At 42.8% G+C, this 27,339-nt stretch overlaps 1 protein-coding gene across 3 annotated transcripts in view; it reads right to left on the bottom strand.

Annotated features, from left to right (window-relative positions):
• Positions 1-27,339, bottom strand: part of ADGRE3 (adhesion G protein-coupled receptor E3) — a 61,881-nt gene that overhangs the window by 32,174 nt on the left and 2,368 nt on the right. For 2 of the 3 annotated variants that reach the window (XM_086408798.1, XM_086408800.1), the window contains exons 2-6: positions 20,603-20,653; positions 18,451-18,573; positions 15,061-15,216; positions 10,971-11,008; positions 2,564-2,741 (exon numbers count right to left, since the gene is read on the bottom strand). In XM_086408798.1, coding sequence (XP_086264924.1) covers positions 2,564-2,741; positions 10,971-11,008; positions 15,061-15,216; positions 18,451-18,573; positions 20,603-20,653 — 546 coding nt within the window. The remainder of the gene's footprint in view (positions 1-2,563; positions 2,742-10,970; positions 11,009-15,060; positions 15,217-18,450; positions 18,574-20,602; positions 20,654-27,339) is intronic. The other variant, XM_086408799.1, reaches the window with a different exon arrangement.

Genomic DNA, 27,339 nt, shown 5'->3' with positions numbered 1-27,339 from the left:
GAAAGTCACTCAGTCATGTCCAACTATTTGTGACCCCACAGCCTATAGTTCCCCAGGGTCCTCTGTCCATGGAATTCTCCACGCAAGAATGCTGAAATGGGTTGCCATTCCCTTCTCCATGGGGTCTTCTGGACCTAGGAATTGAACCTGAGTCTCGGGCAGATTCTTTACTATCTGAATCACCAGAGAGTTGAGCAGCAAATTGAGGCCATGAGTCCAAATGACCATGACCCGAAGAGGTCTTTAAATAAAAGTTTGCTTTCAGTTCCTTAAAAAAAAGTATTTCTATTTAAAAAATATGTAGTAAGATGTTCCTTCTGGGGTGGTTTAAGTCACATCACCGTGACATGTGCTGTTAGGTTCCGTGAGCACTGAATCATTTAAAAAAAAAGAAAAAAATAAAACTACCTTTAAGCCAGAGTCCTAGACTCAGGATTAGAAACCATTGACAATTTTTGTTTATTCATGTATTTATTTGGGCTTTCCAGGTGGCACTGGTGGTAAAGAACCCACCTGCCATGAGAGATGTGGATTTGATCCCTGGGTTGGGAAATTCCCCTGGAGGAGGGCATGGCAACCCACTCCAGTATTCTTGCCGGGAGAATCCCATGGACAGAGAAGCCTGGAGGGCTACAGTCCATAGGGTGACAAAGAGTCAGACATGACTGAAGTGACTTAGCATGCAGGTATTTATTTAATTCTAAATATTATCACAACAAACTGTGGAAAACTCTCCAAGAGTTGGGAATACCAGACCACCTGACCTGCCCCCTGAGAAACCTGTATGCAGGTCAAGAAGCAACAGTTAGAACTGGACATGGAACAACTGACTGGTTCCAAATTGGGAAAGGAGTATGACAAGGCTGTATATTGTCACCCTGCTTATATAACTTTTATGCAGAGTACCTCATGAGAAATGCTGGGCTGGGTGAAGCACAAACTGGAATCATGATTGCCAGGAGAAATATCAATAACCTCAGATATGCAGATGACACCACCCTTATGTCAGAAAGTGAAGAGGAACTAAAGAGCCTCTTGATGAAAGTGAAAGAGGAGAGTGAAAACACTGGCTTAAAACTCAGCATTCAAAAAACTAAGATCATGGCATCCAGTCCCATCAGTTCAGTTCAGTTCAGTTGCTCAATTGTGTCTGACTCTTTGCGACCCCATGGATTGCAGCATGCCAGTTCCATCCCCTCATGGTAAATAGATGGGGAAACAATAGAAACAGTGACAGACTAATTTTCTTGGGCTCCAAAATCACTGCAGATGGTGACTTCACCCATGAAATTAGAAGACGCTTGCTCCTTGGAAGAAAAGCTATGACAAATCTAGACAGCATATTAAAAAGCAGAGACATTATTTTGCCAACAAAGGTCCACCTAGTCAAAGCTATGGCTTTTCCAGTAGTCATGTATAGATGTGAGTGTGGACCTTAAAGAAAGTTGATTGCCGAAGAACTGATGCTTTTGAACTGTGGTGTTGGAGAAGACTCTCGAGAGTCCCTTAGACTGCAAGAAGATCAAACCAATAAGTCCTAAAGGAAATCAATCCTGAATATTCATTGGAAGGACTGATGCTGAAGCTGAAGCTCAAATGTTTTGGTCACCTGATTAAAAAAGCTGACTCATAAGAAAAGACCCAGAGACTGGGAAAGATTTGAAGGCAGGAGGAGAAGGGGATGACAGAGGATGAGATGGTTCAATGGATTTCATTACTGACTCAATGGACATGAGTTTGAGCAAGCTCTGGGAGATGGTGAAGGACAGGGAAGCCTGGCATGCTGCTGTCCATGGGGTTGCAAAGAGTGGGACATGACTGAGTGACTGAACAACAACAAAACGTCATTTTTATTAAAAAAAATTTTTGGTCACACCAGGAGGCTTGTGGAATATTATTAGTTCCTGGACACGATCAGACCTCAGCAGTGAAAATGCCAAGTCGTAACCACTGGACCACTAGGGAATTCCCCCATTGGCAATTTTTAAAAATAGCTCTATGCAGGTGTAATTGAGGTACAGCAAATCTCACATATTAAAGTGTACAACTGGATGGGTTTCATCGCGTGTGTACCTCTGTAAAACCACCATCACAGTCAAGGTAGACAACATTTCTGTCACCACCAACAATTTATCCAGATTTTCTTACATCCCTTTTCCATCCCTTCACTGACTCTACCCTGTGTCACTAGAAATTAGTTTGCATTTTCTAGAATTTTATATAAATGGATGTGTTCATGTGCGTTCAGTCATTTCGGTCATGTCCGACTCTTGGTGATCCTAAGGACTGTAGCCCCCCAGGCTCCTCTATCCATGGGGATTCTCCAGGCAAGAATATTGGAGTGGGTTGCCATGCCCGCCTCCAGGGGGTCTTCTCGACTCAGGGATTGAACCCACGTCTCTTATGTCTCCTGCATTGGCAGGCGGGTTCTTTACCACTAGTGCCACCTGGGAAGCCCTATAAATGGGACAAACACAGTCCTTATTTACTTCTCTCATTGCTTCACGTGGACCCCAGTTAGTAACCACCCCACTGTGTGTCTCAGGTTTTACTGTCTTCTTACCCACGGTGCTGTATTGGACTTTCTGGATTTTCTGGTCTGGGGCTTTCAAGGCAGTTTTGAGAACATCTGATTCCACTTTCTGGAGAAAGGCTGTGACCGTGGATGTGAAGTTTCTCTCCACTCCCAATATAGTCTTACCGGTGAGATGAGATTCGATATCCTCAACAACCCGTTGCATCTTTGAAGAGAGAAAGAATTAAGAAAAAATCCAATCAATAGGTCCCACATCCCAAGGGTCAGAAGAAAACCCAAGAAAGAAGGCGGTGGGGTCAGACGACTGGTTCAAATACTGACTCGACCTCTCACTGGCTGAGCAACCTTGGGAAAGTCACTCAGTCACTCTGTGCTTCAGGTTCTCCATTTAGGATGAGGATGGTACTAAGACCCCACAAAGTTTGGGGGAAGATTAAATGAATGAAGAGACATTTTATTTTTAGAACAGTGTTAGCCTGGTAAACACCACAGAAACGTTAGTCGCTCAGTTGTGTCTGACTCTTTGCGACCCATGAACTGTAGCCCACAAGGATCCTCTGTCCATGGGATTCTCCAAGCAAGAATACTGGAGTGGGTTGCCATTTCCTTCTTCAGGGGATCTTCCTGACCCAGGGATTGAACCTGGGTCTCTTGCATTGCAGGCAGATTCTTTACCACTGAGCCACCAGGGAAGCTCAAACATCATATAAGTGTTAGTTACTGTGAGCATCTTTTACCAACAGGAAAGTAGTAAGATTTCTAGAAATAGACCAGTGGTTCTCAGCTGGGGGCAATTTTCGTTCCCCAGATGGGAAGACATTTGGATTGTCACCACTGTGGATTGCTATTTCTACTGATAATTAGGCCAGATATGTTACTCAACATCGTATAATGCATGTGACAGCCCCCACAGCAGAGAATGACACAGACTCAAATGTCAATAGGGCCAAAGTTGAGAAATCATTTAGTAGTATCATAGCTCAGAAGGAACTCTAACTGGCCTTTTTGTATCAAGAAATGTATGTTTTTTTAAAAGCTATATTAAACTCATTTTATCTATCTATCCATCTTACCGATTTACTAAAGTATAGTTGATTTACAATACTATGTTAGTTTCAGCCATACAATATAGTGGTTCTATGAAAAATAGCAAAAAAGATGGGCCAGTGGCTGAAGAAGACTGAAGGGTCAAGGTGAAGTTTTAAAACTGTTGTTATAGAAAACAAATTCTTGGTTACCATAGAGAGAAAGGGCAAGGAGGGATTAATTAGAAATATGGGATTAACAGATGCACATTACTATATATAAAATAGGTAAACAACAGAGACCTACGGTATAGCACAGGAATGTATATTCCCATATCTTGTAATAAATTATAATGGAAAAATCTGAAAAAGCTTATACATAACTGAATCACTTTGCCGTACACCTGAAACAGTAAAATAACTGTACGTCAAATTGCGAGAGTATCACTGACATATATACACTACCCCGTGTAAAATAGATGGCTAGTGGGAAGCTGCTGTGTAGCACAGGGAGCTCAGCTTGGTGCCCCGTGATGACCTAGAGGGGTTGAATGGGGGCGGTATGAGGGAAGAAGCAGTAAGAGGGAGGGGGTATACGTATACTCATAGCTGATTCACGCTGTTGTACAGCAGAAACTAACACAACATTGTAAAGCAATTACACTCTAATTAAAAAAAACTATGCTTCAATAAAAATTGTAGTATATGTGATTTGAAAAATTATTATTTTGATCTCTACATGCTTTTACTCAAAGTATAGTCCTCAGGAGTCGGACATGACCGAGCGACTTCACTTTCAATTTTCCCTTTCATGCATTAGAGAAGGAAATGGCAACCCACTCCAGTGTTCTTGCCTTGAGAATCCCAGGGATGGGGGAGCCTGGTGGGCTGCCATCTATGGGGTCGCACAGAGTCGGACATGACTGAAGCGACTTAGCAGCAGCAGCAGCAAAGTACTAGGGGGCTTTCCTGGTAGCTCAGGTGGTAAAGAATCTGCCTGCAATGCAGGAGACCCCAATTTGATTCCTGGGTGGGGAAGATCCCCTTGAGAAGATTGACTACCCTTTCCTGTATTCATAGGCTTCCCTAGTGGTTCAGACGGTAAACAATCTGCCTGTAATGTGGGAGACCTGGGTTTGATCCCTGGGTTGGGAAGATCCCCTGGAGGAGGGCATGGCAACCCACTCCAGTATTCTTGCCTGGAGAATCCCCATGGACTGAGGAGCCTGGCAGGCTACAGTCCATGGGGTTGCAAAGAGTCAGACACGACTGAATGACTAAGCACAGCACACAAAGTACTAGACAGTAAGTCCCATTGGGATAGGAGTTTTGTCTTCACGGCTATTTCCTAGCACCTAGAACAGTCCTTGATGAATAGTGCTATGTGGCTTCAGTCGTTTCTGACTCTTTGCGACTCTATGGACTACAGTCCACCAGGCTCCTCTGTCCGTGGGATTCTCCAGGCAAGAATATTACAGTGGGTTGCCATGCCCTCCTCCAGGGGATTTTCCTGACCCAGGGATTGAACCAGCATCTCCTGTCTCTCCTGCATTGCAGGCGGATTCTTTACCACTGTGCCACCTGGGAAGCCCCTTTGGTGAATAGCAGGGGCTCAGTAAGTGTTCATGGGTTAAATGGATGTTTTTAATAGGAAAATATCATGCTAAAGAGTTATAAGCAGAGTAATATGCAAAGAAGGATTGGAGGGACTTTCAGAATCAGGTTCAAATAAGCCTTTTTAATGGTCTACTCTTTCAGTCTAACCAGTGTTAGTGGAAATTCTGAGCTGAGTTTTCTAGTGAAAGGGCAGCCCCCTCCTCAGCCACACCTGATGTAAAACGCCTCTCTCTCTTCTAAATGGCAGCAGAAGTCTTCTTGGTTTAAACTCATTTGTACAGAGTAGGTGCCAGAGTATTGGGTCGTCAGAATTGCTGTTTTAGTGTCTGATCTAACGTGATGACTTTGTACCTGTCTTTCTTTGGCAATGCATTTTGTTTTTTTGAAGTGAAATTCAAGTAAAATAAAATACATCCTTTTTTTAAAGTAGTTTTTTTTTTTTTGGCCACATAGGATGTGGGATCTTAGTTCTCCAACCAGGGATCAAACCCACACCCCCTGCAGTTGGAAGCATGGAGTCCTAACCACAGGGAAGTTCCTCATCCTTTTAAAGTATACAAGTCAGTAATAATTTAGAATGTCCATAATGTTGTATAACATTTCCATCATTTCCAAATAAAACCCATTAAACAGTTACTTCCCATTCTCCACTCCCCCAGCCTCTGGAAAGCACAAATCTGCTTTCTGTTTCCCTGGATTTGCCTATTTTGGACATTTTATGTAAGTGGAATCATATACAGTGTAATTTTTTGTGTCTGACGTCTTTCACTGAGCATAATGTTTTTGAGGTTCATCCATATTGTATTGGGAATCAGAACTTCATTTCTTATGGCTGAATAATATTCCACTGTATAGGTATGCCACATTTTATTCATCCTGTCATCAATTAGTGGACATTTGGGCTGTTTCTGTCTTTTGGCTATTGTGAATAGGACTGCCAAGAGCATAGTTGTACAAGTATATATTTGGGTCCCTGTTCTCTCTCTCTTTTTTAAAAAATTTATTTTACTGAAGTAGAGTTGATTTACAGTGTTGTATTGATTTCTGCTGTACAGCAAAGTGATTCAGTTTTATATACACATTTTCATATTTTTTTCATCATCACAGGATATTGAATGTAACTTCCTGTGCTATAAGTAGGACCTTGTTGTTTATCTAGTCTACATATAATAGTTCACATCTGCTAATCCCAAACTCCCAGTCTAATCCTCCCTGACCCCTGACCCCTTGGCAATTACAAGTCTGTTCTCTACGTCTGTGAGCCTGTTTCTGTTTTGTAACTAAGTTCACTTGTGTCATATTTTAGATTTCACATACATAACATCATATGGCACGTGTCTTTCACTTTCTGACTTACTTCACTTAGTATGATAATCTCGAGCTTCATCCATGTTGCTGCAAATGACATTATTTCAACATTTTTTATGCCTGAATAATATCTCATTGGGCTTCCCAGGTGGTGCTAGTGGTAAAGAACCTGCTTACTAATGCAGGAGACATAAAAAATGAGGGTTCAGTCCCTGGGTTGGGAAGATCCCCTGGAGGAAGGCATGGCAACCAATTCCAGTATTCTTGCCTGGAGAATCCCATGGACAGAGGAGCCTGGCAGGCTACAATCCACTGAGTCACACAGAGTCAGACACAACTAAAGTGACTTAGTAATAGTCCATCATATACATGTACCACATCTTCTTTATCTATTTATCTGTCAATGGACATTTAGGTTGTTACCATGTCTTGGCTATTGTGAAGAGTTCTGCTATGAATATAGGGATGCATGTATCTTTTTGAATTCTACTTTTGTCCAGGTATATGTTTGGGTCCCTGCTTTCAATTCACTTGGGTTTATTCCTAGAAGTAGAATTGTAGAAAGTGAAAGAAAGTGAAGTCGCTCAGTCGTGTCCGACTCTATGCGACCCCATGGACTGTAGCCCACCAGGTTCCTCCGTCCATGGGATTTTTCAGGTAAGACTACTGGAGTGGGCTGCCGTTTCCTTCTCCAGGGGATCTTCATAACCCAGGGATGGAACCCGGGTCTCCTGTATTGCAGATAGACGCTTTACCGTCTGAGCCACCAGGGAAGCTCAGATAATTGTAGAGTCACCTGATAATTTTATGTTTAATTTTTTGAGAACCCTGACAGTGACTTTTATAACGAAATAAATATTCCTTTTGATAACACGATTATTTGTTCATTACTGCAATGAACAGATGTTGAACTCCCAAGGCTTGCTTGGTCTGATTCCCCTCCTCAAGAAGCTCCCTGTCTAGCGAGTGACAGCACACCACTTAAATGTCATCAGTCTGGAGGAGATAACAATAGATAACATAGAGGGAGGAGGGAGGAGGGTTCAGGATGGGGAACACATGTATACCTGTGGCGGATTCATTTTGATATTTGGCAAAACTAATACAATTATGTAAAGTTTAAAAATAAAATAAAATTAAAAAATAAATAAAGAAAGAAAGAAAAAAAAAGAAAAAAAAAAACAATAGATAACATGGATGGAATGTGTACTCTGGAATCAGCACTGTGCTGAATACTATACATGTATTATCTCATTTAACCTGCTCATTATCCAAGGGTGCCATCACCACCCTCATCTTAAAGATGAGTAAATTGTTCTTAAAAAGTGTGATGGTTAATTTTATGTGTCAGCTAGACTGAGTCATGGGTTACCTAGATGTTTGGCCAAGCGTCATTCTGGGTCTGACATAAAATTAACATCTGAATGGATGGAAGAAGTAAAGCGGCTTGCCCTTCCTGATGAGGTTGGGGCTTATCCAGTCAGTTTGGGGGTCTGATTAGAACAAGAAGTCTGAGTAAGGGGGAATTTCCTCCTGCCTGACTGCCTGTGCCAGCCTTGAGCTGGGAGACTGCTTTTTAGCTTTATTTTAAAAAAATTATTTATTTTAATTGGACATTGTTTTTAAATTTTATTGGAGTGTGATTGCTTTACAATGTTGTTAGTTGCTGCTGTGCAATGAAGTGAATCAGCTATTTCTAACGTATATCCTTTCCCTTTTGAACCTCCCTCTGCCCACCCAACCTACCTGTAGGGTATCACAGAGCACCAAGCTGAGCTCCCTGTGCTGTACAGCAACTTCCCACTAGCTATCTATTTTACACATGGTAGTATATTTATGTCAAACCTAATCTCCCAATTCATCCCACCCACCCCTTACCCCACTATGTCTGAACATCTGTTCTCTACATTTATGTCTCTATTCCTGCCCTGCAAATAGATTCATCGGTATCATTTTTTTTTTAAGATTCCACATATAATACATGAATATTTGTTTTGCTCTTTCTGACTTACTTCACTCTGTATGACTCTTTAAGTCCATCTGCATCTCTACAAACGACCCAATTTTGGGACATTCTTGTTTTCCTTCAAACTCACACTGAAACATCAGCTCTTCCTGGGTTGGTCTCAGATCTCTGGATTCAAATTGGAACTATATCGTCAACTGTTCTGGGTCTCCAGCCTGGTGACTGCAGATTTTGGGACCTGTCAGCCAATTCTTTATAACAGCTCTCTTTATAGCTTATCTCCTATTGGTTCTGTTTCTCTGGAGAACCCTAATGCTGTGAGGTCATCATCTTGCCCAAGTCACTTGCCACTGCGGTATTAGGATTTGAAATTCCTACCATAAGAGCATAGTCTGGTGGGGACTTCCCTGGTGGTCCAGTGGCTAAGACTCTGCTCACCCAGTGCAGGGGGTCTGGGTTTGATCCTTGATTAGGGAACTAGATCGCACACGCTGCAACCAAGAGTTCTCTCAACTAAGACTTCACACACCACCACTAAAGATCCCAGCGGCCGCAACTAAGACCCGGTGTGTGTGTGCTCAGCTGCTCAGTTGTGTCTGACCCTTTGTGACCCCATGAACTGGCCCATTAGCCTCCTCTGTCCATGGAATTTTCCAGGCAAGAATACTGGAGTGGGTTGCCATTTCTTGCCAGTGCAGCCAAATAAATAAATAAATAAGAACATATTGGGGGAATATTAACTCAGATGGAGGGAGTGATGGAGGCCATCCAGAAGGAGGTGACACCTGAACTGGGTCTTGAGTAAAGAAGAGTGGAAGGAGGCAGCCAGGTGAGGAACTGGAAAGAGGAGTTTTAGGTAGAGAGAATGGTGTGTATCTGAGACGTGGAGCTTGGGAGGGCAAGGCATGAAGAGTCCCTTGGGAGTAGAGAAGGGTGAAGTTGGGGAGTGGCGAGAGGGAGGGATGAGCTCATTCTGTTAGACAATAGATCCTGAGAGACATGTATCATTCTCTTTGCTAAAGTTCAGAGTCAATTTACGGACACTAATGATTACTACCTATAATCATTTTCTTGGTCTCTCTTAATTATCCTACAATATCCATTTTCCCTTCCTGTGCTTTTTTTTTTTTTTTTTTTTTGCTGCACTAGGTCTTCATTGCTGACCTGAGTTTTCTCTAGTTGTAGCAAGTGGGGGGCTACACTCTAGTTTCAGTGTGCGGGCTTCTCATTGGGGGTCACTTCTCTTGCTGCTGAGAACGGGCTCTAAGGCATGCAAGCTTAGTTGTCCCACAGCATGTGGAATCTCCCCAGACCAGGGATAGAAGCCATGTTTCCTACATTGGCAGGTAGACTCTTAACCACTGGACCACCAGGGAAGTTCTATCCTCCTATTTTTAATAATTGAATAAATTTCTCAAATTTTATCTGGGCTGTGCCACCCAATCATAGATAGTATTGTCCCAGCTTCCTTTGCAGCTAGATTTTACTGTGATATATGCAACTTCTGGATTGTCACCGTGAGACATGTTTCCAAAGAAGTTCTCCTGACCTTATTAGCACTTTGTATAGTGAGTAGATGAGGAGAGAGGCCCTCTCTCCACTCTCCCCCTTCACCTTGTACAACAGATAGCTTGCCCTGGATTCCCCCTCCCTTCTACCCACCAGTATGAATACAGCATGCAGCAACCCAGCTTTGACTATGCAGTTGAGGACAAGACGCCAGGGGATGCTGGAGCAGCAGTATGGAAAGAACGTGGGTACCCGAATGACCTTATGGAGCAGAATTCCTTCACCAGCCTGGATTGCTCACCTCTGGACTAATAACTCAGACAGTAATAAACATCCATATTTTTAAAGCCATTGGATATTTGGGTCTCTTTGTTGCAGCAGCTCAGCGAATCCTAATACAGTCTTACTTAGTCTCTTTCTTGGTCTGGGATAGATCCTGTCTTCAGGGGGTAGTACACACACACACACACACACACTCACACACACACCCACAATCATACACACACCCCCATATATACATACACACTGTATTGATCTATCATTTATCTCTATAGTGAGATATATAGTGATAAACATAATGATATATATATATATCACAGTTATACAATACATATTATATATCAAAATATAATAGTTTAATACCTGGTGGCTCAGACGGTAAATTGTCTGCCTGCAATGCGGGAGACCCGGGTTTGATCCCTGGGTCGTGAAGATCCTCTGGAGAAGGAAATGGCAACCCACTCCAGTATTCTTGCCTGGAAAATCTCATGGATGGAGCCTGGTAGGCTACAGTCCATGGGGTCGCAAAGAGTAGGACACGACTGAGCGACTTCACTTCACTTCACTTCACTTCACAATATTTGTCATAATCATATCAAGTATTTTATATTATCAAGCATATGATATATGACATATAGCACACATATATAGTATTCACCTCCATTTGCTAGCTTTGAGATTTATAAATATTTGTTACCTGTCTAGGTTCCAGGACTCAGCTTCCACTCACCTCTTTTGTGCTGTTGGTTGTCTTTGAGGGGGTGATTTCTGAAAAAGACATAAAGAGAAGTTATTGTTGGAACCAAGAATGAAAGTGTGGAGAAGTCGGCAGGTAAGGTGGGTAACTTTGCATCTAGAAGGTCTGAAATCATACACTTCATGTTCTCTGATGAGTTCATTTGCTCTTTAGGGGCATCAGAGTCCAAATTCCTTGTTGTCATGGAGAGCAGTGTTTATCGACTTAGGGTGGTTTTGCCTCCTGGGGACATTGGCAATGGCTGGAGACATTTCTGGAGGTCACTCATGGCCTTGAGTGGGGATGCTACTGGGATCTAGTGGGTGGATGCTGCTCAACGCCTTTAATGCAGAGGACAGCTTCTGACCACAAATAATTTTGGGACCCCAAGTGTCAATATTGCTGGGATAGAGATACCATGGCATAGAAGAAGCAGAAAATTGTAAGCTCCAAGCTCTTTCATTCAGATCTGGCTCTGGCTGGGCATTATAACTGAAATGGCTGAGCAAACAGAAGACTAGATACTTTAGGTTTTAAAATTCAGTCTGGCTGGGAATTATAACTTAGACAGGAATGTCAGTTTATAACCATCAGCTGTTTTTTAAAATAAGTATTTATTTATGTATTTGGCTGCACTAGATCTTAGTTGTGGCATGCAGAATCTTCGAAATCCCTTGCAGCATGTGGGATCTTTTTAGTTGCAGCATGAGAACTTGTGGTTGTTGCACGTGGGATCTTAGTTCTCCAACCAGGGATTGAACCCATGTCCCCTGCATTGGCAGGAAGATTCTTAACCACTGGACTACCACGGAAGTCCACCTGGAAAGTATTCTTAACCATTCTGCTCTATTGTCTCTTGAAGATGTGGCTGCATCTGGCAGAAAAATGCACCATGCACAAAAATCACAGCTACCACTTGCTGAATGCCTCCTCATATGCATCATTTCATTTAATCCTTGAAATAATACCATGAGTCAGATTCTGTTATTTAAGCAGATGAGGAAATAGGCACAGGTTGTTAAGGAAATGTCTGTAGTCATGAGGGGGTAAGCAGTAGAGCCCAGATTTAAATCCATACTTGTCTAAGTGCAAGGCTCATTGTGGTGGCTGTTTTTTAGTTGCTAAGTTGTGTCCGACTCTTTGTGGTTCCATGGACTATAGTCCGCCAGGTTCCTCAGTCCATGGAATTCTCCAGGCAAGAATATGGAGTTCGTTGCCATTTCCTTCTCCAGGGGATCTTCCCGACCCAGGGATCAAATCTGCATTTCTTTCATTGCAGGTGGATTTTTAATGCTGAGGCAAGGGGGAAGCAAAGCTTGTACCACTTCACATGTGCAGAGACTGCACGCACAAGAATCAGAAGGAGGTGTAAGCAAGTTCAGTCATTCACAGGCACCCTTGATGAAGACGGCCTGTGGCCCCTTCGCTACCTAAGAACCCTGATGTGGAATAGCCAAGCCTCTGTAATTCAGTGCTGGTCTCTGGAAAAGTCATCTCTGTACCTGTGGGGGCCTTTGTACCACCGTTCCTTTCCAGTTTGATCTTGGAATCATGTTTTAATCTTTTTAAAGGGAGTTTGGGTCTTAGGTTCCTGAATAGTCCTGCTCCCCTTTTTAAAGAATTAATTAATTTATTTATTAGTGTTTGTCTGCGCCGGGTCTTTGTTGTTGCACGGGGGCTTTCTCTAGTCACGGCAGAGCGCAGTCTTCTCGTGGTGCTTCTCTTGTTGCGGAGCACAGGCTCTAGGGCGAGTGGGCTTCGGCAGTTGTAGCTTGCTTCCCTTTGGCATAATTGTTCCTTTTTGTTCTGAGACTCAGTTTTGTGGAAGGATCGTGGGGTCCCGGACCCTCCCATTGGAAGGAATCTCAGAACTGACCTGGTATGAATCCTATTGGTATAAAGATGACCTGATAATTCTGATATGAGATTTCCTGATATCAAAGCTGAAGGCTTGTGCTTCTCATGACCCCGAGCTCCTTAGGGGATCTTGTGGGGTGAGTGGGATACAATGACCCTGGTTAGTCTTCCACTAAGCTCCTTCTACTGTGGAGTCTGCAACCTCATGGCTTTAATGCTGGATGGGCAGGAGCACAAGTTACTTAAATCTTGGGTGCTTCGGTTTCTTTATCTGTAATAACAGTGCTTACCTCATGCAATTATTGTAAATGGAATAAAGAATGTAAAGTACTTAGTGCAGTACCTGGTACATGTGTGTTTGTGCTCAGTTGTGTCTGACCCTTTGTGACCCCATGGACTGTAGCCCGTCAGGCTCTTCCGTTCTGGCACATCGTACAGTTGAAATAAATATTGTCTATCAGTATTATTTGGAGAAGGCAATGGCACCCGACTACAGTACTCGTGCTTGGAGAATCCCACGGACGGAGGAGCCTGGTAGGCTGCAGTCCATGGGGTCGCTAAGAGTTGGACACGACTGAGCAACTTCACTTTCACCTTTCACTTTCATGCCTCAGAGAAGAAAATGGCAACCCACTCCACTGTTCTTGTCTGGAGAATCCCAGGGACGGGGGAGCCTGGTAGGCTGCCGTCTATGGGGTCGCACAGAGTCGGACATGACTGAAGTGACTTAGCAGCAGCATCAGTATTATTGCTTGGTGGATCAGTGGTAAAGAATTTGCCTGCAATGCAGGAGGCACAAGAGAGGCGGGTTCAATCCCTGGGTCAGAAAGATCCCCTGGAGTAGGAAATGGCAACTCACTCCAGTATTATTGGCTAGAAAATTCCAGGTACAGAGGAGCATGGTGGGCCATAGTCTATGGGGTTGCAAAGAGTCAGACACGCCTAAGCACCCATGTACCAGTGTATATATATATACACGTCAATCAGCATTATTGTTTCTCCATGAATCAGTTTCCTAGCATTCAGATTTAGAGACTCTCTCTCTTACGACTTCAACTGTAGCCAGTACCTCATGGATACTCTGCCAAGTCCTGTATTTCTTATGTATAGACTTTCTCTACCTATATGATTTCTATGACAGTTACCATGCTTATCCAAGATCACAGATCCAAGGGTGGGCATATGATTCAAACTGTGTCAATTTTTACATTTCCAAAGAATATGCAATTATATTTAAGAGAGAGAATCAGTTACCATTTTTTTGATGGTTGGATCAGTAGCAATGGTAAGGTTTGGATCTGTTGGTGGCCATATTTCCTATCCTGTGGACTAGGAAGCAGAGAAACCAGTTTGCAAGGGGAAGAGAAGAAGCGGATTCAGAGTATGAGAGACGGGGGTGCCATGACAGTGTTGGGTCCCCAACTTCAGTTCATTCCAGTACCCAGCTGTATTCTTACCCAAGACATATCCATGCATCTCATCACATGTGTGTGTGCGTGCTCAGTGGTCTGTCACATCCAATTTTTTGTGACACCCATGGACTGTAGTCTGTCAGGCTCCTCTGTCCATGGAATTCTCCAGGCAAGAATACTGGAGTGGGTTGCCATTTCCTCCTCCAGACGATCTTCCCGACCCAAGGACTGAACCCGTGTCTCCTGCACTGGCAGATGGATTCTTTACCACTGAGCCATTAGGAAAGCCCCTGAATCTTATCATAAACTCATATTTTCCCTTAGGTTAACCTGAGTGGGTTTCTCTATTTTGCAATTCAAAGAATCCTTTCTCAACCATCATCCTGTGACCTGTGACATCACCTCCAAAGTTCACTTGCATTCTTAACCCCATCATTTATCTAAATTTCCTACTTTTCTTTTTACCTCCTCTTTACATCATCCATTTCCTTCCAGAGAATAGATATTCACTGGCCCCACCACAAATATATATTTTCGGACTTCCCAGGTGGTACACTGGTAAAAAAAAAAATCCGGCTGCCAATGCAGGAAATGCAAAAGACTCGGGTTCGATCTCTGGGTTGGGAAGATCCCCTGGAGGAGGAAGTGGCAACTGTCTCTAGTATTCTTGTCTGGAAAATTCGATGGACAGAGGAGCCTGGTGGGCTATAATCCATGGGGTCACAAAAAATTAGAAATGACTGAGCACACACATGCTCGTGTTAGACTCACTTAAAAATTAGGAGGGGAGATAAGAAAACAAAAATTTTTCTTACTCTGACAAGTGTTCTCATTGGAATTGTTGAATTGTGCTTTCCCAGAGAGGAGTTTATATCCATCAATACAGTGACAGTAGAAACTTCCAATGATGTTCTGACACTCAGCATTCACTCCACAATATACACTAATGGGTGGTTTACATTCATCAACATCTGGAACACATAGGAGAAAGCTGGTAATTTGTTTGATAAAGATTTATTGAGCATCTAATATGTGTCAGAAGCTGTATCCTTTCCACCAGTCTATCCTGGCTTTTCAAAGCAACTTGGTTAAGGTAATGCTTGTCTTTGTTCTTTCCTTTCTTTGCTGACTTTGGTTGGGTTCTCCAGGAAGTGGACTTTGAGACAAGGATTCTAGTGCAAGTATTTTATTTAGGAAATGATCCTAGAAATCACTGGAAGGGAAATGGTGAAATGAAACAGAGAGGGGAAGGCAGAAAATAAAGGGGGTATTATCTAGCAAATTTCTACTGTGGACAACTGAGGCTCAATTCCTCTGGGAACCTCTGGGAGGCAATGTAGAGCAGGCACTTCAAGTGACACCGAGAGGTGAGGGAGTTTAGTTCAGTTCAGTTCAGTGGCTCAGTTGTGTCCGACTCTTTGTGACCCCATGAATCGCAGCACACCAGGCCTCCTTCTCCATCACCAACTCCCAGAGTTCACTCAGACTCACGTCCATCGAGTCAGTGATGCCATTCAGCCATCTCATCCTCTGTCGTCCCCTTCTCCTCCTGCCCCCAATCCCTCCCAGCATCAGAGTCTTTTCCAATAAGTCAACTCTTCACATGAGGTGGCCAAAGTACTGGAGTTTCAACTTTATCATCATTCCTTCCAAAGAAATCCCAGGGCTGCTCTCCTTCAGAATGAAAGAGAGGTGAGGGAACCGGGGTATTTATCCACTTAATTTTATCACTTATTGGTGGAGGAATGTTTACAGGTGGTATAAACTCCCCATTACTTCTATTTGTCCTGAGTGTGGACTGAGTGGTCTCCAGGAGCCAGAGAAAGCCTCAGACTTCGTGTACAAAGGAATGGAAAATGCCAAGGACATTAAATGGGATACTGACTGTGTTTGCACCACCCAGCAGCCTGCCCTGGCCAGTTCATATGCTGAAGCCCTAACTCCAACTGTGGCTGTATTTGGACATGGGGCCTCTTGGGAGGACATGGAAACACAGAGGAATGGATAAAAAATGTGGTACATACATATAATGGAATATTAGTCATAAAAAAGAACAAAATAATGCCACTTGCAGAAACATGGATGGACCTAGAGATTGTCATACTGAGTTGAAGTAAATCAGACACAGAAAGACAAGTACCATATGATATTGTTTATATGTGGAATCTAAAAAATGGTATTTAAAATCTAAAAAAAATGTATTCTTATCTACAAAACAGAAGTAGAGTCATGAATGTAGAAAACAAGCTTATGGTTACCAGAGGATAGGGAGGGGAGGGGTAAATTGGGAGACTGGGATTGATATGTACGCATTCAGTTCAGTTCAGTTCAGTCACTCAGTCGTGTCCGACTCTTTGCGACCCCATGAATTGCAGCATGCCAGGCCTCCCTGTACATCACCAACTCCTGGAGTTCACTCAGACTCACGTCAGTGATGCCATCCAGCCATCTCATCCTCTGTCATCCCCTTCTCCTCCTGCCCGCAATCCCTCCCAGCATTAGAGTCTTTTCCAGTGAGTCAACTCTTCGCCTGAGGTGGCCAAAATATTGGAGTTTCAGCTTTAGCATCATTCCTTCCCAAGAAATCCCAGGACTGATCTCCTTCAGAATGGACTGGTTGGATCTCCTTGCAGTCCAAGGGACTCTCAAGAGTCTTCTTCAACACCACAGTTCAAAAGCATCAATTCTTTGGTGCTCAGCTTTCTTCACAGTCCAACTCTCACATCCATACATAACCACTGGAAAAACCATAGCCTTGACCAGACGGACCTTTGTTGGCAAAGTAATGTCTCTGCTTTTTAATATGCTATCTAGGTTGGTCATAATTTTTCTTCCAAGGAGTAAGCGTCTTTTAATACACAGCAGGTTTTTATTAGTTATCTAATTACTAGATATAAAGTAGATAACTAATAAAAACCTGCTGTGTAGCACAGGGACCTCTACTCAGTACTCTGTAATGACCTATATGGGAAAAGAATATAAAAAAGAGTGGCTATATGTATATGCGAGACTGATTCACTTTGCTGTACAACAGAAAGTAACACAACATTGTATCTTTTTGTGATACAACATTGTAAGTCAATAAAAATAAAAATTTTAAAATTAAGAATACATAATTAAAACATGTACGAAAAGTCTTAACTGTTTGGAAATTAGGAAGCACCTCCCAGATAATTCTTGGAGTGACAAAACATCAAAAGGAAATTACAAACTGTTCACAGATTAATAAAAATAATATTTCTTCCTGTAGAATATATCTGAACCTGTACCACAGGAAAAGTTATGGTCTTAAATGTCTTTATTTTGAAGAAAGATGAAAAATAAAGTGCCTAGGCATTTATTTTAAGAGCTTGGAAAAAAGAAATTAGGGAGATATTAGAGCTGAAATCAATAAAATAGAAAACAAGGGCTTTCCTGATGGCTCAGTGGTAAAAAAGCTGGGTGCAGGTTTGATCTCTGGTTGGGGAACTAATATCCCACATGCTGTGCTGGGCAGCCAAGAAAATATTTTAAAAATTGCACAAAAAATTGCACTGTGCTTTGTAATTCATGAAGTATGGTCACATTAAGTACCTTATTCAATTCCCCTTCCACCCTCATGAGGTCAGCATTATTATCCACACAATATGGAGGAAAAAAGTGAGACCTAGTTAAACTGTGGAAGGGGGCTTCTCTGGTGGCTCAGCAGTAAAGAATCCGCCTGCAATGCAGGAGCTACAGGAGATGCAGGTTTGATCCCTGGGTCAAGAATATTCCCTGGAGGAAGAAATGGCAACTCACTCCAGTATTCTTGCTGGAAAATCCCGTGGACAGAGGAGCCTGGCAGGCTATAGTCCTTGAGGTCACAAAGAGTCAGACACATGCAAGTTCTGGAAAAGCCCACTTTTGACACCATGAAAGCATTTTTCTTGGTGAAGGTTGAGTTGGCAGAGTTTTCAGCATTGCGTATTATAGTTACTTTCTCACAGCCTTTATGCTTCCACATCCACCTCTGGATGATTTGAAAATTACCCTTGGGGTTCCCTGGTAGTCCAGTGACTAAGACTCTGAGCTCCCAGTGCAGGAGGTCTGGGTTTGACCCCTGGTCAGGGAACTAAGAGTTTGCATTCTGCAACTAAAAAGTTCTGCCTGTTGCAATTAAGGCCCAGCACAGGCAAAAAACAAACAAACAAAAAACAACAAAGAAAAGAAAATTACTCCTTTACCTTCACATGTCTCAAAGCGGTAGCTGAAGTATTTCTCCTTGGATTCAGAACTGTATCCATGGTTGCAGGTACAGTGAGTAGCATTGACACAGAAAGCATTCTGGGGGCAATGGGTACAGGTCCCTGCAAGGAAAAGAGAGTTAGGTCAGATGTCATTTGAGTCAAACCTGATGCTGGGAAAGATTGAAGGCAGGAGGAGAAGGAGACAACAGAGGATGAGATGGTTGGATGGCATCACCAACTTGATGGACATGAGTTTGAGCAAGCTCTGGAAGTTGGTGATGGACAGGGAGGCCTGGAGTGCTACAGTCCATGGGGTCGCAAAAGAGTTAGACATGACTGAGCAACTGAACTATGTTTTGAGTCAAAACCCCTCCTGTTATTATTTGGTTTTGTCTTTGAGCCAGGGCCTCTCAAGGGCGAGGAAGCTGCACCCTTTTCCTTTTGTGAAATGCTAGTACATTAAAGAATGAAAGACACCAAACGCAAACTATGCACATGCGATTCTTGTGCATGATAAAGGACTGGGGTTGGCATTAAACCAGTTAATTTTTGACACAAACGTTTCAGTGCAATATAACTATGCTATTCTCAAGATCATTGCAGAATATAGAAAAGGGAGATGAGCTGGTTAAGAGCTTGGACAATGGATTTGATTCTGGCTCCACCTCTTCCTACCTGTGTGTCTTTGCACAAGTGTCCTAACCTCTCTGTGCCTCAATTTCCTCATCTGTAAAATGGGTTATTGTGGGGATTAATCCATATAAAATGTTTTGGGCAGTGCCTGGCACATGACCGGTGTCAGCTGTGATTACAAAAATTTGAATTTGTAGGGTACCACAGAAGGTATATTCTGATAAGTTATGTTTGTAACGCTATGTATAACTTCATTTAGATGGAGATGGCTAAGGATCTTATTTGTGGCCCATTGAAAATGAGTGGAGGGGGCTTTCCTAGTGGCTCAGTGGTAAAGAATCCACCTGTCAATGCAGGAGATACCGGTTCAATCCCTGGTCTGGGAAGATCCCATATGCTGAGGAGCGACTAAGTCCTGTGACACAACTACTGAGCCTGGGCCCTAGAGCCTGTGAGCCACAACTACTGAAGGACTTAGAGCCCGTGCTCTGCAACAAGAGAAGCCACTGCAACGAGAAGCCCGCGTACCTACAACTTGACAGTAATCCCCACTGGCCGTAACTAGAGAAAAGCGTGTGCAGCAACAAAGACCCAGCACAGCCAAAAATGAATACAATAATTATTTTTAAAAAAGAAAAAGATCTTAAAAAAAGAAAATGAATGGGAATAATGGAGCTGAGGAAGCTGTAGGTCTAGTGGAGAAATCTGGGAGCTTGCCAGGGTTCATGGGGAGTGGAGGCTGGGAATATGACAGAGGACAACATGCAGAGTCTTTGCTCAGAATGCATCCTCTGTCTTTTGGCTAGAAATGCAGAATCTCAGGCCCCACCCTAGACTTGGTGACTCAGAATCTAGGGAGTCGGCCTAGGGATTAAAGTTAACCCGAAACGACCTTGCTCATTTTTTGTTGACTTGCTTATGAATGGGATGAAATGATTATTATCATGCTCTGTCTCTCCCCACCAGAATGTTCACTTCATGAGACTTGTGTGTTTGATTCACTGTTCTACTTCTACCTTGGGCACATAGTAGTAAAATAAAAAAGGTAACTGAGGACTTCCCTGGTGGTTTAGTGGTTAAGAATCCACTTGTCAACGCAGGGGACCCGGGTTTGATCCCTGGTCTGGGAAGCTTCCACATGCTACAGAGCAACGAAGCCCACGTACTACAACTACCCTAGAGCTCAGGAGCCACATCTGCTGAAGCTCGTGCTCTGCAACAAGAGAAGCCACTACAATGAGAAGCCCACGCATCACAACTAGACAGCAGCTCCTGCTCACCACGACTTGAGAAAGCTCTTGGGCAGCAATGAAGACCCAGTTCAGCCAAAAAAAGATACCTAAGTTTGATGAAATGTTGAATTAAAAAGAGTTACAGGAGTGAGCCTCCCAGTTCTGTTCCCAGAAGCAGCCCCCTTTCTCTATCCTGATGGAAGATGTGAGTGGCCTCGGGTGCATCATTGGTATGCACACTCAGTGGTCTCTGGCTATGGAAAAGTAAGACTTCGAGCACTCACCTTTGGTTTTCTGAGCCACGACTCCTGAAAGGCTTAGCAGAAAGCAGAGTCCTGGAGCAGTGAAACAGAAGGGAGACACGTGAAATGGTTGAGGAAAGATTCCAGGATATTCCCCAAGGGCTGGGTATCAGTTATCGATTGCTGAATAATGATAATTATTTCTTTAAAAAACAACATTCTCATCATCAAAAAACTATGAACATTAAATGATGGAGAGGATGTGGAGAAAGGGAACACTTTTGCACTGTTGGTGGTAATGTAAATGGATATAGTCAGTATGGAGAACAGTAGGGAGATTCCTTAGAAAACTAGGAATAAATTTACTGTATGACCCAGAAACCCCACCCTGAGCAAAACCATAATTCAAAAAGTCACATGTACATCAATGTTCATTGCAGTAGTGTTTACAAAAGCCAGGGCATGGAAGTAACCTAGAAGTCCATCAACAAATGAATGGATAAAGAAGTTGTGGTACATATATACAATGGAATATTACTCATCCATAAAAAGGAATGAAATTGGGTCTTTTGTAGTGATGTGGATGAACCTAGAGTCTGTTATACAGAGTGAAGTAAGACAAAAAGAGAAAAATATTGTATATTAACACATATATATGGAATCTTAAAAAATGGTACTGATGAACCTGTTTGCAGGGCAGGAATAGAGGTGCTGACTGACAGAATGGACTTGTGGACACAGCAGGGGAAAGAAAAGGGAGGATAAACTGAGAAAGTAGCATTGATATATATACACTACCATGTGTAAAATAGATAGCGTGTGGGAAGATGCTGTGTACACAGAGAGCTCAGCTGGTGCTCCGTGATGACCTAGGAGGGTCAAATGCAAGGACTGAGAGGGAGGCTCAAGAGGGAAGGGATATATGTATACATATAGCTGATTCAGGTCTTCTCCAATGGCTTAGTGGTAAAGAATCTGCCTGCAATGCATGGGCCATGCATTCCATCTTTGGGTCAGGAAGATCCCCTGGAGGAGGGCATTGAAATTCCCTCTATTATTCTTGCCTGGAGAATCTCATGGACATAGGAACCTGGAGGGCTATAGTCCAAGGGTTGCAAAGAGTCGGACATAACTGAAGCAACTTAGCATGCTTGCATAGTTGAGTCACATTATTGTATGGCAGAAACTAACACAATAGGACAGTAAAGCAACTGTCCTCCAATTAAAAAAAATATCCTATGATAAACCATAATGGCAAAGAATATTAAGCAAAGAATGTATATAAAAGGCAACATTTATTCTATTATCTCTCATGATTTCTGTGATTTGGCAATCTGGGAAAGACTCAGCTGAGTGTTTGTAGCTTGAGGTTTTTTAGGCAGTTGCTGCTAGACTGTGAATGGGTTGAAGCAGCTGGGAACTGGCAGAGGATTGCTGTCCCTTCTTGTAATCTCAGGGCCTGGGATAGTTGGGCTTCCTCCCATTGTGGCAGCGTTGGTCGGGCAGCTCCCATGGTGCTTCAGCGCTCTAAGCATGAGAGCTCATATCCTCTCAAGATTCAGTCCAGAAAGTCATGCAGCTCCATTCCACCATATTCTCTTGGTTACAAGCAAGCCATATGCCCACCCAGATTCCTGTGGACCAGAACCAGAGTCTTCCTTTTGATGGAGGATTGGCAAGATTCCAGAACTGTATCTTGAAAGGGAAGTGTTGTTTCTGCCTGTTTGGAAAACAAAGGCTGCTTCTATGTGAAGTCTGCTTCTACTGTGGCTGCTAAAGTGCAGTTTTTTCTTCCCCAAACCTTCCCAGCATCTGGTGGTGTCATCAGTCATGTTCCTGCTTCTGCAAAGACCTGAAGGAACTGGATGGCTAGGCGGGTTTTTTCTTCCTTTCTTAATAAATCTTACACCATTCTCGTCATTAGTTCTCCCGTTACCTCCTTTTCATTCTCTTATCATATACTAATGTCTAGAATAATTTTCCATTTGCAAGTACAATATATTTAACAACTGGTATGACTGGAAAAGGTAAGTTTTCATTTCAATACCAAACAAAGGCAATGCCAAAGAATGTTCAAACTACCATTCAATTGCTCTCATTTCATATGCTAGCAAAGCAATACTCAAAATCCTTCAAGCTGGGCTTCAGTAGTATGTGAACCAAGAACTTCAAGATGTACAAGCTGGATATAGAAAAGGTAGAGATACCAGAGATCAAATTGTCAACATTTGTTAGATCATATAAAAAGCAAGGGAATTCTAGAAAAGCATCTACTTCTGGTTCATTGACTATGCAAAAACCCTGGACTGTGTGGATCACAAAGAACTGTGGAAAATTCTTAAAGGGATGGGAATACCAGACCACCTTACCTGTCTCCTAAGAAACCTGTGTGCAGGTCAAGAAGCAGCAGTTAGAAATGGACATGGAAAAAAAAAAAACTTACTGTTTTTTTTTAACTGGGAATACATCAAGGCTTTATATTGTCACCTGCTTATTTAACTTACATGCAGAGTACATCATGCAAAATGCCAGGCTGGATGAATCACAAGTTGGAATAAAGATTGCCAGGAGAAATATCAACCTCAGATATGCAGATGATACCACTCTAATGGCAGAAATTAAAGAAGAACTAAAAACCCCTTTGATAAAGGTAAAAGAGGAGAGTGAAAAAACTGGCTTAAAACTCAACATTCAAAAAACTAAGATCATGGGATCCAGTCCCATCACTTCATGGCAAATAGAAGGGGGAAAAGTAGAAACAGTGACAGATTTTATTTTCTTAGTCTCCAAAATCACTGTGGACAGTGACTGTAGCCATGAAATTAAAAAATGCTTGCTCCTTGGGAGAAAAGCTGTGGCAAACCTAGACAGAATATTAAAAAGCAGAGACATCACTTTGCTGACAAAGGTCCGTATAGTCAAAGCTATGATTTTCCCCATAGTCATGTATGGATGTGAGAATTGGATCATAAAGAAGGCTGAGCACCGAAGAATTGATGCGTTTGAATTGTGGTGTTGGAGAAAACTCTTGAGAGTCCCTTGAATTTCAAGGAGATCAAACCAGTCAATCCTAAAAGAAATCAACCCTGAATTGGAAGGACTGATGCTGAAGCTGAAGCTCCCATAGTCTGGCTATCTGGTGGGAAGAGGTGACTCATTGGAAAAGACCCTCATGTTGAAAAAGATTGAGGGCAGGAGGAGAAGGGGATGACAGAGGATGAGATGGCTGGATGGTATTACCGACACAATGGACATGAGTTTGAGCAAACTCTGGGAGACAGTGATGGACAGGGAAGCCTGATGTGCTGCAGTCCATGGGATTGCAAAGACTTAGTGACTAAACAAAAATAACAACGGTTCAGAAACCAACCAAGTAGAATGGATATTGGAGACTCTCTCTGAGACAGCAGGTGTCAATCTTTCAGCTGCTGAACTATGAGGCATTTGATGGGTTCCCAGGGCATGTTCGGAGAGGACAATGGCACCCCACTCCAGTACTCTTGCCTGGAAAATCCCATGGATGGAGGAGCCTGGTAGGCTGCAGTCCATGGGGTCGCTGGGAGTCGGGCACGACTGAGCGACTTCACTTTCACTTTCATGCCCTGGAGAAGGAAATGGCAACCCACTCCAGTGTTCTTGCCTGGAGAATCCCAGGGACGGGGGAGCCTGGTGGGCTGCCGTCTATGGGGTCGCACAGAGTCGAACATGACTGAAGAGACTTAGCAGCAGCAGCAGGGTATGTTCTGGGCTGATAAGAGTGTCCTGGGAGTTGGTCTGGGGACATGATTATTTATAAATGATGTGGAGACATTTCAATATGAACAACCAGTGTGGCTCTTCTAGTGTGCACTTGCTAAAATTCAAGTCCCAGGACTTCCCTGGTGGTCTAAAAGTTAAGACTTCACTTTCCGATGCAGGAGGTGTAGGTTTGATCCTTGGTTGTGGAGCTAGGATCCCATACGCCTCATGACCAAGAAAACAAAAAAATAAAGCAGCAGCAATATTGCAACAAATTCAATAAAGACTTTAAAAATGGTTCACTTAAAATTTTTTTAAATAATAATAATAAAAAAATTCAGGTCCAGTGACTAGTAACTTTATTGGCAACTTTAATTATCCCCTAAGAAAGTGGGTCCTGCAGATTAATGGATAAAAGATGGTAAACACACACACAAACACGCATATATATACACAGACATGATATGCACACACTGGAATGTTATTCAACCTTAAAAATAAGGCAGTCCTGCCATTTGCCACAACATAGATGAACCTAGAGGATATCATGCTAAGTGAAATTAAGCATAATACATACTGTGTGATTTCACTTATATGAAGTATCTGAAGTAGTCAAATTCACAGAAGCAGATGATATAAAGGTGGTTATCAGGGAATTGTTTTTCTATAGGTACACTGCTTTTGCTATACAAGATGAACACGTTCTAGAGATATGCTGTAAAACATAACATTCCCAGTTTTGTACATTTTAAAATTCAGTGTGGTACACAGAATAACATATTTAAAATATGCTAAAAGATAGATCTCATGTTAATCATTCTTAAAAAAAAGAAAGAAGAAAAGAAAAACATTTCCACCAAAGAACATAATGAACGTTTTAGGACTTCCTTGGTGGTTCAGTGGTTAAGAATCTGCCTGCCAATGCTGGGGACACAGGTTCGATCCCTGGTCTGGGAAGATCCCACATGCCGCAGAGCAACGAAGCCCACGCACCACAACTAGGAACTCATGCTCTGGAGCCCGTGAGCCGCAGCTACTGAAGCTCGCGTGCCTAGAGCCTGTGCTCTGCCACAAGAGAAGCCACCAGCAGTGAGAAGCCTGTGCGCTGTAACTAGAGAGTAGCTCCCATTCACAACAACAACAACAACACTAACGTCACATCTGCCCCGGTGGTGACTATAGCTTGCAGAGGCAGCTAGTCAAACACGTGGCTGGACAGTATTTCCTGGTTCCTCAAACGCAGGCAGTCTGGGCACCATCAAGTTTCCTCAAGACTAGTCTTCAAGGGTCTCCTTTCAGCCCCGCCCGCAATCCTATGCTCAATAATATGCCCACGAGACTTAGAGTTCTCAAAGAGCTGTTAGCATGTCAGAATCCCAGAATTCTAGGAGACTTAAGAAATCTTCAGCTGACTCTTTCTGTTCATGAAGAAACAGGTCCCCTAGGGGTCAAGTACTTCTGACACCAGTTGTGCAAATTTGAGCAAGTTGTTTAACTTCTCTAAGATTCCATATATGGAACAGGGTGACAGTGTTGCCTGTCTCCTGGGCTTGGGGTGAGGACATAAATGAGGGAATGTGTAAAGCTCAATGTTTGGCTGAAATCACTCCATTAAGGCTAGCTGCCTCCATTGCCATTTTATTTGCAATAGATTTCTCTTTCTGACCTTTTTATTTTATATAGGAGCAGAGTTGATTAACAACATTGTGACAGTTTCAGGTGGACAGCAAAGGGACTCAGCCAAACATATACATGTGTCCATTCTCCCCCAAACTCCGCTCCCATCCAGGCTGCCACATAACACTGAGCAGAGTTTCCTGTGTTGTACAGTAGGACCCTGTTATAACAGTGTGTACATGTCCATTCCAAACTCCCCAACTACCCAATTCCCCCCATCCTTCCCCCTGGTAACTGTAAATGCAGAATTCTATTTTAATTCTTCACTTGCTGCTCATTCTATTACCCTGCCTGTTTCATCTAAGGATGAGGGCAGAGAGTTCATGGATAACTGACATTCACAAATGATCCATCTCAGGAGTTTCCAGAACTCTGCCTGCAGTTGCTGCAAAGCAGGAAACACCTTGTTTGAACTTCTCTCATTAAAATAACTTTTAAACTTTTCTAGGCATAATTGATGGGCTTCCCAGGTGGTGCTAGTGGTAAAGGATCCTTCTGAAATACAAGAGCCTTAGGAGACTCGAGTTTGATATGTGGATTGGGATGAGCGCCTGGAGGAGGAAATGGCAACCCACTCTAGTATTCTTGTCTGGAGAATGCCATGAACAGAGGAGGTTCGCTGGCTACAGTCCATGGGGCCGCCAAGAGTCGGACGTGACTGAAACAACTTAGGAAGCATGCATGCAGGCATAATTGATATATAAAAAACTGCACACTCTTTCACTTAAATTTGACTCCACAGATATATACCAGATACCTCTTACATGGAAGATGGTGCAGAAGGGGCTGCAAGGGTAAGGAGGCCTGACATTTCCCTTCAAGTGGCTTATATTAATATTATACTATTTTGATAGACTCTATGGTCTGTTACCTGCCTCCGCAACTAAATAACTGAGATTTTGAGCAACCTCCCCGTGGTGCCACTTTGTATGTATAATATGGAGGTCCTGTCTGATAATGAATATAGAACAATGGTAGCCTGATACCAGCCTAAAGTAGGTGCTCAAATATATGTTAGTTTGGGCTGATATTGCAGCTATTGATATTTTTATTTGAAGTTGGAGAACCATCTGCAGAGGTGAAGTCAAGGAGTATTGAGATACCTCTAGAGAGAAGGAGTAGAAAACGAGAGAGAGAAAAAAAACAACCAAAGGCATAATAACAAAAATCTGGAGTGAGGTGGCTTGGGTTCAAAACCTAGTTCTGTCATTTACAAGCTGTGTGACATTGGACAATTACCATAACCTCTCTGTGCTCCAGTTTTCTTATCCACACGATGGAAATAATATTAGTATTCACCTAATAAGCCCATTAGGGGGGTTAATGGGTACATAGTGAGTACTTGAAAATGTTGGTTATTATTG

Source organism: Bos grunniens, chromosome 7, assembly GCF_055505025.1.
Source record: "Bos grunniens cultivar Pamir isolate PY7600 chromosome 7, Bosgru_T2T1.0, whole genome shotgun sequence".
Lineage (NCBI taxonomy): Eukaryota > Metazoa > Chordata > Mammalia > Artiodactyla > Bovidae > Bos > Bos grunniens.
This window is presented reverse-complemented; position numbering and strand designations above follow the sequence as displayed.